This window comes from Saccostrea echinata, unplaced genomic scaffold, assembly GCF_033153115.1.
Source record: "Saccostrea echinata isolate AGI-Se365-2 ecotype Australia unplaced genomic scaffold, CSIRO_AGI_Sech_v1 ptg000002l, whole genome shotgun sequence".
Classification (NCBI taxonomy): Eukaryota; Metazoa; Mollusca; class Bivalvia; order Ostreida; family Ostreidae; genus Saccostrea; species Saccostrea echinata.
Genome location: NW_026889751.1, coordinates 15,565,435 through 15,578,540, shown reverse-complemented (window position 1 = coordinate 15,578,540; position 13,106 = coordinate 15,565,435). Strand labels below are relative to the sequence as shown.

The following is a 13,106-nucleotide window of genomic DNA, read 5'->3' as shown; positions in this document are numbered from 1 at the left end:
TTGGCTTAAAATCACCAAACTTTGTCAGTTGATGTAACTTGGCTCTGCAAAGTATGTCATCCGAAAAGTAGGTCACTGTGACCTACTTTTGAAATTTTATGGTTATAATGAAATATTTTAGGTATTAATTGGCTTAGAATCATCAAACTTAGTTGATGCATCTTGGGTCCTCGGAGAATGACAAGTGATAAGTAGGTCACCATGACCTACTCTCAGGTACTAATTGGCTTAGAATCATCTTGGGTTCTCAGAGTGTTTCATCTAAAATGTAGGTCATGATGACCTACCTTTGGAATTTCAAAGCTTTATCTAAATATACAGGATTCAAATAGAAGTGATAGGTTGTACAGTTTATCAGAAGAGCGATTCAAGGCTCTTGGGCCTCTTGTTTTATTTATTTTTTTGGAAGTAGGTGTTATATTGTATACCTTTTTTTTTTGTCAACAAAATGATGATATCAACTTATTATTACTTTTTTGTTCTCCTACATTAATTGTGATATGCGTTCAACTTTAAATAATGTTAATCTTAAAAAGTTAATTCATAAAAATACCATATTAACAAGAAATATATTGTTTATCTTTTAAAAACGTCTATCTATTAGCATTTATGAAAAGGGAAATAACTCAGTTTTCTTTTTTAACTTGGAAAAATAGAAAATTGAGTTATTTCCATTTTCAATATGTCAATAAAATTGATCAATGTTGCAGTTTTTGACTTGATGCGGTGGTGCCTGAGAAACTATTGATTAATTTTTTTGGCCTTATTTGTCCTGGTATAGCATTATAAAGATCTTTACAAAATTTGATGGAATGTTTTCCACTTAGTCCTAGTGTCCACTATTTTTGAGTTTACGACATGGATACCTGTTTTAATTCTCTTTTTAAATGCAGCAAAATGTTTTCTTTTATGTTCAAATCAGGAGAAGTGGTGGCCAGTTCATTGTATTAATATTGTCATTTATCATGTAATTTTCAAAAAAAAAATTCCTAATGAACAGGAGCATTTTCATTCATGAAAATGTAAGCATTGTGTGTGAAATGCCTTGCAATAATTGCTTAGATTTAAGTATTTTTAGCTCACCTGATCCAAAGGCTGAAGTGAGCTTTTCTGCTCACATTTTGTCAGGCCTCCATCTGTCTGTCCATCTTTAAATTTCACATTTTTGACATCCTTTGTTGTTCCATCTGTCTGTCCATCCATTCGTCCATTACGCTTTGGGGTACCCATCTCTTATCCCCAACTCCTAAGATAATTAGGGAAATACAGAAAATGTAGTGGTTGCTAAAAAATTTTTCTATGTACAACTGGGCAGATCATCACCAAACTTACACTTAAGGATGACGATACAGTAAAACACGCTTATAGCAAGTACACTTATAATGAATTTATGCTTACAGTGAAGTGATTTTTTTCCCCTGTGAATCACAATTCCTGTTTGTGTGTAGAAAATTAAGTGGATTTCTTAGATTGCCACTAAATACTTTAAATGTACTTAAAATATGCTGTGACAAATTCCACTTCTTTTGGAATGTTTATGTAATTAAAGATGGATGTCAAATTATTTTTGATGGTACAGTTCATTTTAATTTGACAGGGCCAAATAGGGCCCTTACCGAGCATTGTTCTATGTAATGTAAGTGCCTAGATATGAATATTAGGAGTGAAATGGTTCACCACAGTATCAACTCACCGCAGTATTTTTTGTTGGTTTGATACACAGTACGAAATCTCCGTTTACCGTTCTGTTCATTTTTCGGCCGGGATCATAATTCAGTCAAGATTGGCATTAATAAAAATGAGCTACACAGCATGATTGAAAGGATGAGTGCACTTAAGCTATGAGAGCTGGGTCCCGGTGTTTTGCGCAAAATAAAATTCCAAAGTTCATAAACTTTATGTTTTATAGGTATTAAACAATGTCTTAAGAGCAGGTTTTGGTATATTATGCTACATGAAAGTATTAAATAATGCCGAGCAACACTAGCTTTTGAGACGGGGGTATAACAGTTTTGTCACATTTCTATTGTTATTCATATGCATACCAGTTTTCAACGACATTGTTTACATCGAGCCGCAACTTGTCCATTGGTCTCATTTGTACAGAATGTGTATTTTGATTTAAACTTCAACATATCCAAAGGACAATGTTGGACAAATTGCGGCTCATATCTAATTTTTTGAAAAAGTCTCCAAACTATGGTGGAATTAGCCACTAAATTAACAGTTCACTGAGTGTCAACGATTGATATTATAATCACTTTACTCACGTGACATTCCACTGTTCGATACGCTAAGGCTTTCATTGAGCATTTCATTGTGTTTGTTATTGAAAGTTTCTATTGTGACAGTATCTATCGTACTTTCAACTTCAAACTATGGAAGATTTTTGCGCAAATTTTAATAGGGTTTGAAGATTATATGTCTCTTATTTTACTTTGTATTTTTCATTACGGGTGTTTTGAAAGAATTCTGGTATTGACAGTGTGATAAGTAAGTACATGTACAGGCTCATGTCGCCTCTGTATAATGGTCTGCAGGGTGAGACATCTTCCCCATCCCTAAACACTAGAATCATTTATTATTTGTGCACCATAAAACTACACAATCTCTCTCTTCTCCATTTAAATTCGCAGTGCGAAAAAAATCATATATGTGCTAATGTTTACATTCCACATCCATGCGATTTAAATGACTCCGCCTATTTGCGGATACCTTAAATTCGTAAGTGGTCCCGTTCAAATTTCCGGAATTTAAGGTTTGTATATGTTCTTTTCAATGACATTGTCTGTAATTATAGAAATATGTATGACAAAAAATTCAAGGAATAAATATCAAAAGAATATGCTTGCACAATAATCATAGATTAATTAAGCGATATATTGTAATGTAAAGCTTAAAATGGGTAGCCGAAAAGGTTCCAAATGACGTACTAAAGTGCACTCATTCTTTAAATACATGATATTTGAGGACTAATTGTTTGTAGAATAATCTTTAATAGTCACATCTTTCCAATCAATTTCTTTTAGTCAATTTTCATGTAGATTAAGTTACTGGTTTTAGTGAAACAAGACTTAAAAAAACTTTCAATTTGTTTCCTTCTATCAAAATGTATCATATCAAAAAAAAAAACAAACCCTGACAAAATTATACAATACCTATTGTATTGTGAAGGAGGCGTATCATTTCACCCCTTCTGAATATGACAGTATTTTAAGCTTCACAATTTATTTCTAACAAAATTTTTTTTTATAAGCCTCTCCTGTAATTTTTTGAAAAAAGTAAATATATTTAGTAATATGAATATAAGTTGTTGTTTTTTTTTCAGAGACAGAGAGACCCTCGATTAAATGAAATTTTATTCCCACATTATAACAAGAAAAGAATTCTTCAGATCATCCAGAACTATGAAAAAGACCCAGAATACATTGAGAATGGTAAACCAATTTCAAGCAAGTTTTTAGATGAAAGCACAGAAAAAAGATTCCCATCCTCAATCATATGCATATAGTCATCATCATATGACCTTTAGTATCATGACATTTAATGGCATTTCAGCCACATTCAGTGGTTTAATTCATTCTAATCAAGCATTACAAAGTTGAAATTAATACCTCTACATGAACTGAGTGACCTTTATTACACATTTTCAGATCATATGGAGGAACATTACTTCATGTAAATTCTGAAATACATACAAAGAATTTATTTAAGAAATAACTATCCACTTTTTAGCTCACCTGAGCCAAAGGCTCAAGTGAGCTTTTCTGATCACATTTTGTTTGGTGTTCAGCCATCTGTCCATCCGTCTGTCTGTAAACTTTTCACATTTTTGACTTCATTGACAAGAACCACTGGGCCAATTTCAACCAAACTTACCACAAAGTATCCTTGGATAAATGGAATTCAAATTTTTCAAATGAAGGGCCATGTCTTCTTCCAAGGGGAGATAATTAGAAATTAGTGATAAATTAATGGCATCTTTTAAAAATTTCTTCTCAGTTTCAGTTTCAATCACTAAGCCAAAAAAGTTGAAACTTACGTGGAAGCATCCTCAGGCAGAGTAGGTTCAAGTTTGTTTAAATCATGACCCCCAGGGTTGAGGGGTAACAATGGATCATCAAATTTTACATAGGAATACACAGGAAACATCTTTAAAAATCTTCTTCTCAGGAACAGAAAAGCCATGATTGGTCATATTTAAATGGAAGTATCCTCAGGTAGGGTAGAATCAAGTTTGTTCAAATTAAGATCCCTGGGGGTAGGGAGGGGCCACAATGGGTGATCAAAATTTTAAAAAGGAAGACATTGGAAAAACCTTTAAAACTCTTCTTCTCAAGAACAGGAAAGCCATGATTAATCATATTTATGTGGAAGTGTAGATTGAAGTTTGTTCAAATCATGACCCCTGGGGTAGGGTGGGTATACAATGGGGATCAAAGTTTTCCATAGGAATACATACAAATCTTTAAAAAAACATTCTGATGAAGAACAGCAAAACCATGATCAGTCATATTTATATGAGCATCCTCAGGTAGTGTATGTTCAGGTTTGTTCAAAACATGACCCCAGGGGGGAAGGGTGTGGCCACAATGGGCAATCAAAGTTTAAGAAAGAAATACATAAAAAATATCTGTAAAAATCTTCTTCTCAAGAACAGCAAAGCCATGATCAGTCATATTTATATAGAAGCATCCAAAGGTAGTGTATATTCAAGTTTGTTCAAATCAAGCCTTGGATGTGATCACAATGGGAGATCAAGGTTTTACATAGGAATATATAGAAAAAAATCTTTAGAAATCTTTTTCCCAGGAACAACAAAGTCATTATTAGTCATGATTTACAAAAAAAAGTATTCTTGGATATGTAGGTTCAAGTTTTTTTAAATCATGACCCTGGGGATAGAGTGAAGCTACAATGGGTGATCAAATTTTACATGGAAATATATAGGAAAAAGAATTTGCTGATGAACAAGAAGGACCACAGTTACTCAGATGAGCACTGTGGCCCATTGGCCTTTCATTTACTTTGATGAACTGTGTTGCCATGGTTATGAAAATAAGAAATTTCTGTAAAATTCTTTCAAAAGGCTACTCTTCCTACACTTAGTCTGATTGCATTAAATGTTGCCACAAAAAGAAACTTAACCAAAGATCATTATTCTATTTATTGCTGTTTTTTCAAGTCCAAGTGCTACCTTTCTGTACCTTTGTTTTTAGTACAAACCAGTCTTGTAAGAGACTTCTGGTTATATTGCTGAAATACATGTAAAAACTTTTTATCAGAATCCACATGCCAATTCATGTTCTTGTTCTTTAATTAACATCCTTTTGGGATATTAATTAAGTACCCATGTTTTTTGTAAATTTAGTAATGTGATAAAAATTCAATACTGATTTAAGGGGCAATTTAATTCTTTTTCCAATGTTCCATGAAATAGATAATAGAATAATGTAGTATTTTGCAAAGTAATTTTTTTTTTTTCCTGTTTTTAGAATGGCTAAGTTCTGATGGATTTTGTCGATATTTGATGTCAGATGAAAATGCTCCTGTGTATTTAGAAAGGTTGGACATATACATGGACATGGATCAACCTCTGTGTCATTACTTCATTAATTCTTCACACAACACATACCTAACTGGCAGACAGTTTGGTGGGCGTTCCTCAGTAGAAATGTATAGACAGGTGCTTCTAGCTGGATGTAGGTATGTAAAACTCAAAATCTTCTATGTCTTTTTCTCAAGAACAGCAAAGCCATGTTTAGTTACATTGATATGAAAGTATCTTGAGGCAGTGTAGATTCAAGTTTGTTCAAAATCATGATCCCGAGGGGGTAGGGGGTGGCTCTACATCTATAAAAATCATGACACCTGGGGGTAGGATGGGGTCACAACAGGGATCGAAGTTTTACATAGGAAAAATATAATAGAAAAAATCTGCTGATGAAGAACAGCAGGACCATATTGACTCAGAGGAGGATTGTGGCCCATGGGCCTCTTGTATGTTGTACTTTTTAGCTCACCTGAGCCAAAGGCTCAAATGAGTTTTTCTGATCAAAATTTGTCCGTTGTCTGTCGTCGTTGTCGTTGGCGTTGGCATTGTCGTTAACTTTTCACATTTTCATCTTCTTCTCAAGAACCACTGGGCCAAATTCAACCAAACTTGCCACAAAGTATCCTTGGGTAAAGGGGATTCAAGTTTGTTCAAATGAAGGGCCACGCCCTCTTTCAAGGGGAGATAATTAGGAATTAGTGAAAAAATAATGGCATCATTTAAAAATCTTCTTCTCAAGAACCACAGGGCCAGGAAAGATGAAACTTAAGTGGAAACATCCTCAGGTGGTGTAGATTCAAGTTTGTTCAAATCATGACCCCTGGGGGTAGGGTGGGGCCACAATGGGGGATCAAAGTTTTACATAGAAATATATAGGAAAATATCTTTAAAAATCTTCTTCTTAAGAACAGCAAAGCCATGATTGGTCATATTTATATGGAAGCATCCTCAGGTAGTGTAGATTCAAGTTTGTTCAAATCATGACCCCCGGGGGTAGGGTGGGGCCACAATGGGGGATCAAAGTTTTACATAGAAATATATAGGAAAATATCTTTAAAAATCTTCTTCTTAAGAACAGCAAAGCCATGAAGAGTCATATTTATATGGAAGCATCCTCAGGTAGTGTAGATTCAAGCTTGTTCAAATTATGACTCCCGGGGGTAGGGTGAGGCCACAATGGGGGGGGGGGTCAAAGTTTTTCATAAGAGTATATAGAAAAAAACTTTAAAAATCTTCTTCTCAAGATAAGCAAAGACATGATTGGTCATATTTATATGGAAGCATCCTCAGGTAGTGTAGATTCAAGTTTGTTCAAATCATGACCCCCGGAGGTAGGATGGGCCCACAATGGGGAATCAAAGTTTACAGAGGAATATATAGGAAAAAATCTTTCTCACAAGAACAGAAAAGCAAATTGATATGGAAGCAGCGTTGGGTAGTATAAAATGAAATTTGTTGAAATGAGCGCCCCCAAGGGTAGGGTGGGGCCACAATGGGGGATCAAATTTTTACAAATGAATATATGGGAAAAAATCTTCTGCTCAAGAACAGCAAAGTCATTTGTTATATTGATATGAAAGCATTGTTAGGTAGTTTAAAATTCCCCATTCCCCCCCCCCCCCTCTCCCCCGTTAACTTTTCAATACTGAACTGATTTTTGCTTTTTTTCCTAGCCAATGTGCTCAGGTGAGCGATGTGGCCCATGGGCCTCTTGTTAGTTATGCGATAGTAAGGTGTCCGTTGTCCGTTCGTCTGTCTGTAAACAATTTTTTTTCAAAACGCTACTCCTCCTACAGTTTTGGTTTGATTTCAGTATAACTTGGCACACAAGTAGACTACACTAAGATACATAATTTAGTGCATCGGTTTTTGATTTCGATGAACAATGTTGCAATGGTTACTAAAAATAGAAATTTCTGTGAAATTCCTTTAAAACGCTACTCCTCCTACAGTTTTGGTCTGATTTCAGTATAACTTGGCACACAAGTAGACTGTAAAATGATACATAATTTAATGCATCAGTTTTTAATTTTGATGAACGTTGTTGCCATGGTTACTAAAAATAGAAATTTCTGTGAAATTCCTTTAAAATGCTACTCCTCCTACAGTTTTGGTCTGATTTTAATATAACTTGGCATACAAGTAGACTACACTAAGATACATAATTTAGTGCATCGGTTTTTGATTTCAATGAACGGTGTTGCCATGGTTACTAAAAATATAAATTTCTGTGAAATTACTTTAAAACGCTACTCCTCCTACAGTTTTGGTCTGATTTCAATCTAATTTGGCACACAATTAGAATACACTATGATACATAATATGTATTTCGGTTTTTGATTTCAGTGAATGGTGGTGTCATGGTTACTAAAAATAGAAATTTCTGTGAAATAATTTCAAAACGCTACTCCTCCTACAGTTTTCGTTTGATTTCAATATAACTTGGCACAGAAGTAGACTACATAAAGAGACATAATTCTTTTTATTGTTGCATGTTGCAAAGTTTCACATCCAAGTGCTACTTTTCCTTTGTTATACGTACAGACCAGTAGAGCTACAGTTTCATCAGAGACTTCTGGTTACATTTCATCTTCTTCCCAAAACCACTGGGCCAATTCAACAAAACTTGGCAAAGAGTGTCTTTGGGTAAGGGGATTCAAGTTTATTCAAATGAAGGGCCACACCCTTTTCCAAAGGGAAATAATTAAGAAAAACTAAAACTTGGGTGGGGTCATTTAAAAATCTTCTCAAGAAGTTCTTGGCCAGAAAAGATGAATCTTATGTAGAAGCTTCTTGACATAGTTTGGATTTAAGTTTGTTCAAATCATGACCCCTGGGGGTATGGGATGGGCCTCTCTGGGCACTTAAAGTTCTACATGGGTATATATGAGAAAATATTTTTCCTATGAAGACTATTAACAAAAAATCATAATAAGTCATATTTTATGGTAGTATCCTCAGGAAGTGTAGATTCAAGTGAATTTAAAGATGATTCTCTATTTGAAGTTCACCTCTGTATGAAGATCACTTTTAATGGTTTTCGCAGATGACTGCTTAATACAGGGTTGACTGTAATTCTTAGTGACCATCAAGGGACATGGGCCTTCTGTTAACATATATATTATCAATTTCTGGCAAACAGTTCTGGTGTCTTTGAATTTTAGAGATGGCACATGAAGCATTGCTGTAATTCATTTTTATTGTAATTTATTTTTAGGAGTATTGAGTTAGATATTTGGGATGGAACAAAAGAGGAACAGGAACCAATCATTACCCATGGCATGGCAATGTGCACAGATATTCTGTTTAAGGTATATCTATTTTTACTGGTCAAGGACAAAGTGTTGCAATTTATATTTTCAATCTAATAAAAAACAACTTAATCATTAGTATTGATGTTTAATTAGGCTGCACCTTAGTATAATGAGCAAATAAATTTTCATTCTAAATGTTTTAACAAATGTGAACACCTCCTAGATCCATAAAATATGTTTAGTGACTTGGCACCTTTTCTGGACAACCCAAGGGGGGAGGGGGGGGGGGTATTTGTCCATTTTGGACAGTTCTAGTTTTCAATTTGAATTTAGCAGCATTTGGTCATTTAGGTATTGGTGTACAGAATGGTGAAAGGGGTCAAACCTTTGTAACAGTGAAATTTATGTATATGTAGTCACCTTTATGAAGACTAGTTACAATGTAAAGATTGATGTATTAAAATTTCTTGTTGGTTTTGTTTTGTAGGATGTTATTCAGGCAATAGCAGAAACTGCATTCATCACATCTCAGTACCCTGTTATACTGTCATTTGAAAATCATTGCAGGTTTGTTATGCTGACAAGATTTTACTCAATAACAGTTGGCATGGGGGCATTCAGAAATACTAATGAAATAAAAAAGTTTTTCTGGATATGGAGTTAAAAATCTATCTATCATAAAATGAATTGTCCATTCTCATTCACCATTATGATGTATATTGAGATGGAAATTCTCTAATTTTTTCAGCAAGCCACAACAATATAAAATGGCCAAGTACTGTGAGGAGATATTTGGGGATATGTTATTGAAGAAACCATTGGAAAATTGCCCAGTAAATCTGCAGAGAATTTTAAAGACAAGATGATTTCAAGATTTCTTTCATAACTTTTTGATTTAACACAATTCAAATCATAGTCTTTAATTTCAATTTTTTTGCAGTGTTAAAAAATATTGACATATCTAAATTGGCAAATTATGAGGTAAAAAATATTTTTATTATTGTCTCTGTGTAGGCCATAATAAAAAAATACCTAGATTCTCATCCGAATTTTTTGAAAAATCGAGGCGGGCGGATGGATTTTATTTTTTATTTTTCATTTTTTCCCATTGTGCAGATTTTTTGTTGAACTGATCAGTCAGTGCAGATGTATATATAATGCCCGAATAAAAGTCATAGTAGAGGTCCATTTAAATATGCATATCATTCCCTTACTACACATCATCACCAATCTTTCACAACCAATGATCCTTGTTTAATACATATTACAACAGTTACCATCTTGTCAGCTGTCAAAATCATGCCGACATTCAATGGATTGAAAACGAAAGTTGAATGGTAGTTGAATACCGATCCCGATCAGAATTAAGACGAAGATAAACAGAAATAAAAAAAATCGAGGCTGGGGTAAAAAATCGGAGTGGGCGGGGATGAGAATCTAGGAATTTTTTTATTATGGCCTTAACTATTTGATATACATGCACATATATTCTTATTTGTTAAACTATTTCTGTTTTAATCTTTGCATTGATTAACAGTTGCAAGCTGGAGTACCCCTTCCGTCACCCAATCAGCTCAAAGGAAAAATACTCATCAAAAACAAAAGACTTCGCCCAGAAGTGGAAAGACGTAAGTTGTCATTGTTTATAAACGCTACATGCTTGATATTTGCATGAACCAGAACGGAGATTGTCAAAAATGACATATTTGACTGTGTATTATGAAGAAAACACCAAAGGAAAAAAATTTGTACAGTAAGGAATACTTAAAAAAAAATTCATCAAGTTTGTAGAGAAGTGGCAGTCAATGTTTTTACTTTCTGTCATTAGCTTTTCTATTTATAGCTTACTTGAGCCAAAGGCTCAGGTGAGTATTCCTGATTGAAGTTAGTTCATAGTCTGTTGTCATCAAACTCCTCGTAAACTTTTTTTTACATTTACAGTTTCTTCTCAAAAATCATTTGGCCAATTTCAACCAAACTTGACATAAAGCATACTTTGGTGAAGGAAGGGGATTTAAATTTGTTCAAATAAAGGGCCACACCCTCTTTCAGGGATGACAAGAGAATATGTACAAAAATTTTTTTTTTAAATCATCTGCTGAAGAACAGCAATTATTGATTAGTCATATTTATATGGAGGTATTCCCAGGTCATGTAGATTTAAGTTTGTTCAAATTATGGCACCTGGGTGTAGGGTGGGGCCACAATAGCTGAGCAAATTTTTTCATAGGAAAAATTTTCTCAAGACAGCAAATGCATAATAAGTCATATTTATTTGGAAGCATCCCCAGGTCGTGTGAATTCAAGTTTGTTCTAATTGTGGGCCCAAGGGAGAAGGGGAATGGCCACAAAAGGTCAACGTTTTACAAAGGAATGTTTACTATAGGAAAAATCTTTAAAATTCTTCCTCCATGAACAGCAGATTATGAGCCCTAAGGTTAGGGTTTGGCAGAAAGGAAAAAAAAAAACTTTTTCTTCCTAATATTGTGTGGATTCAGTGGAATCATAGCTCCCCTAGAGCTATATTTTGGTCCATGATATGGAGTAAAAATTTTATGATATTAAAGAGGAAAATTTAAAAAAGAATCTGTTGAAGAAGAACATCAGTATCAAAGTTACTCAGGCGAGCACTTTGGCCCATGAGCCTCTTGTTTTAAAAATCTTCTTAAGAACAACTTAGTCATTATCAGTCATATCAATTTGCAAGCATTACAGTGCAGGAAACTAATTTTGTTACAGCATCGATGCTGATTTGAATGGTTCCTTTCCTTGCTGATTTGAATGCTTCCTTTGCTTGCTGATTTAATGCTAGTAATCTTTATCCTGATGCTGTTTTATAATTAGGTCAATGCTACCGGAAGTAGCATCATGCTACCGGAAGTAGATAATGAATTTCAGCATTGCCGTTTAAAGCAATAAAAGTGCCTTTTACAATTATTTGATCATAATATCTCACTATGTATCAATAATGTGAATACTTTAACCAATATTCTTTCTTTCTTTTTTAATTTTTTACTGAATTAAAACTCATTGATTTTCTGATGCTAGTAGGATAATGCTGATTTTATGTAGGTCGATGCTGGTTTTATCCTTTGCTTGCTGATGCTGATCCTGGTAATGCTGTTTTTATGACGTCGAGCTCTTGGAGCTCGAACGTCATCTAGCGATCGGCCAAGTGAAATCGCCAAGGGATGTACGCGACAGAATGTGTCAGTGGATGCATCCGCAATAGAAAATAGCAATAGCTATAAACCAATTTCTTTTAAAACGCTCACAATGAATAATTATAGCTTGAAAATGAAATTGCATCAATTGTATCTACAATTAATTCTTTTACAAAACAACGATATTATGTTTTATTTTCACACAATAAAAACGTGATGGTTGTTGCGGATGAATTTCTACAGAAAGGTGCGTCGAATGACATGAATAACATTTTGGAACGATAACCGTGGAACAATAAAAAACCCAACAGGCGGTAAAATAATTTACAAAATTACATAAACACGAATACTATAAGACTGAAAAGATTGAATTTGTAAATCTTAGCTTTACTTTTACAATCTTCTGACCAACTTTATCCTAAAAACCGATGATGTTGACCAGTATTACTGTATTTCTCTATTTCCTCCATTTCCCAGTATACCGTATACCACGCCCGATCGTAACTCGATCGTAATTGTAACAGAACAGTCTTGGTTGTAGTTTAGATGCAATCACTAATACAACGCTTTGACATTGGCAATTAGAAAAAATATTATATAAATTTATGAAATCCTTCATAGTTCTTCAACTGACTGAAAAGAATTTAGCATGAAACATGTTCGACGGTGTCTGGTCAATTCGAACCCTGCTCCATTCGGACCATGACATAAGGCCCCAGACTGTAATTGTGATATTTTGTTTAAAACTATTTTTTTATTATTTCTCCTGAGTCACTCACTTGACTTATTGCTATCTTCAAATTCAAAATGATCTTTTGAAATTGTTTTTCTTCTTCGACGTCATTGAAGCCTTTCAGGCTTTTGATTTAAATGTTGATGCTGATGCTAGCTCGATCCTGATGCTACTAATGCTTATGCTGATGCTGGTTTATGTAACAAAATTAGTTCCCTGCACTGTAGTAGTCAGGTAGTGCAGAAACAAATTTGTTCATATCTTGGCCCTGAAGGGTAAGATGGTACCAGAGTTTTTGAAATCCATCGGTCCCACCGGCAAAACCGGTGAATATTTCAAAAGTGCAGTAATTTTCTCCATGTAATCAGTCCAAGCCACCGGTGTAAAAAATTTCGACCTTT

General features: G+C 34.3%; 1 protein-coding gene across 1 annotated transcript in view; it reads left to right on the top strand.

Annotated features, from left to right (window-relative positions):
* The window catches only part of LOC133173466 (1-phosphatidylinositol 4,5-bisphosphate phosphodiesterase beta-4-like), a 154,042-nt gene that overhangs the window by 73,965 nt on the left and 66,971 nt on the right, over positions 1 to 13,106 (top strand). The window contains exons 11-16 of the mRNA XM_061308455.1: positions 3,329 to 3,437; positions 5,496 to 5,706; positions 8,772 to 8,865; positions 9,296 to 9,375; positions 9,557 to 9,641; positions 10,346 to 10,436. Of these exons, the coding sequence (XP_061164439.1) occupies positions 3,329 to 3,437; positions 5,496 to 5,706; positions 8,772 to 8,865; positions 9,296 to 9,375; positions 9,557 to 9,641; positions 10,346 to 10,436 (670 nt within the window). The remainder of the gene's footprint in view (positions 1 to 3,328; positions 3,438 to 5,495; positions 5,707 to 8,771; positions 8,866 to 9,295; positions 9,376 to 9,556; positions 9,642 to 10,345; positions 10,437 to 13,106) is intronic.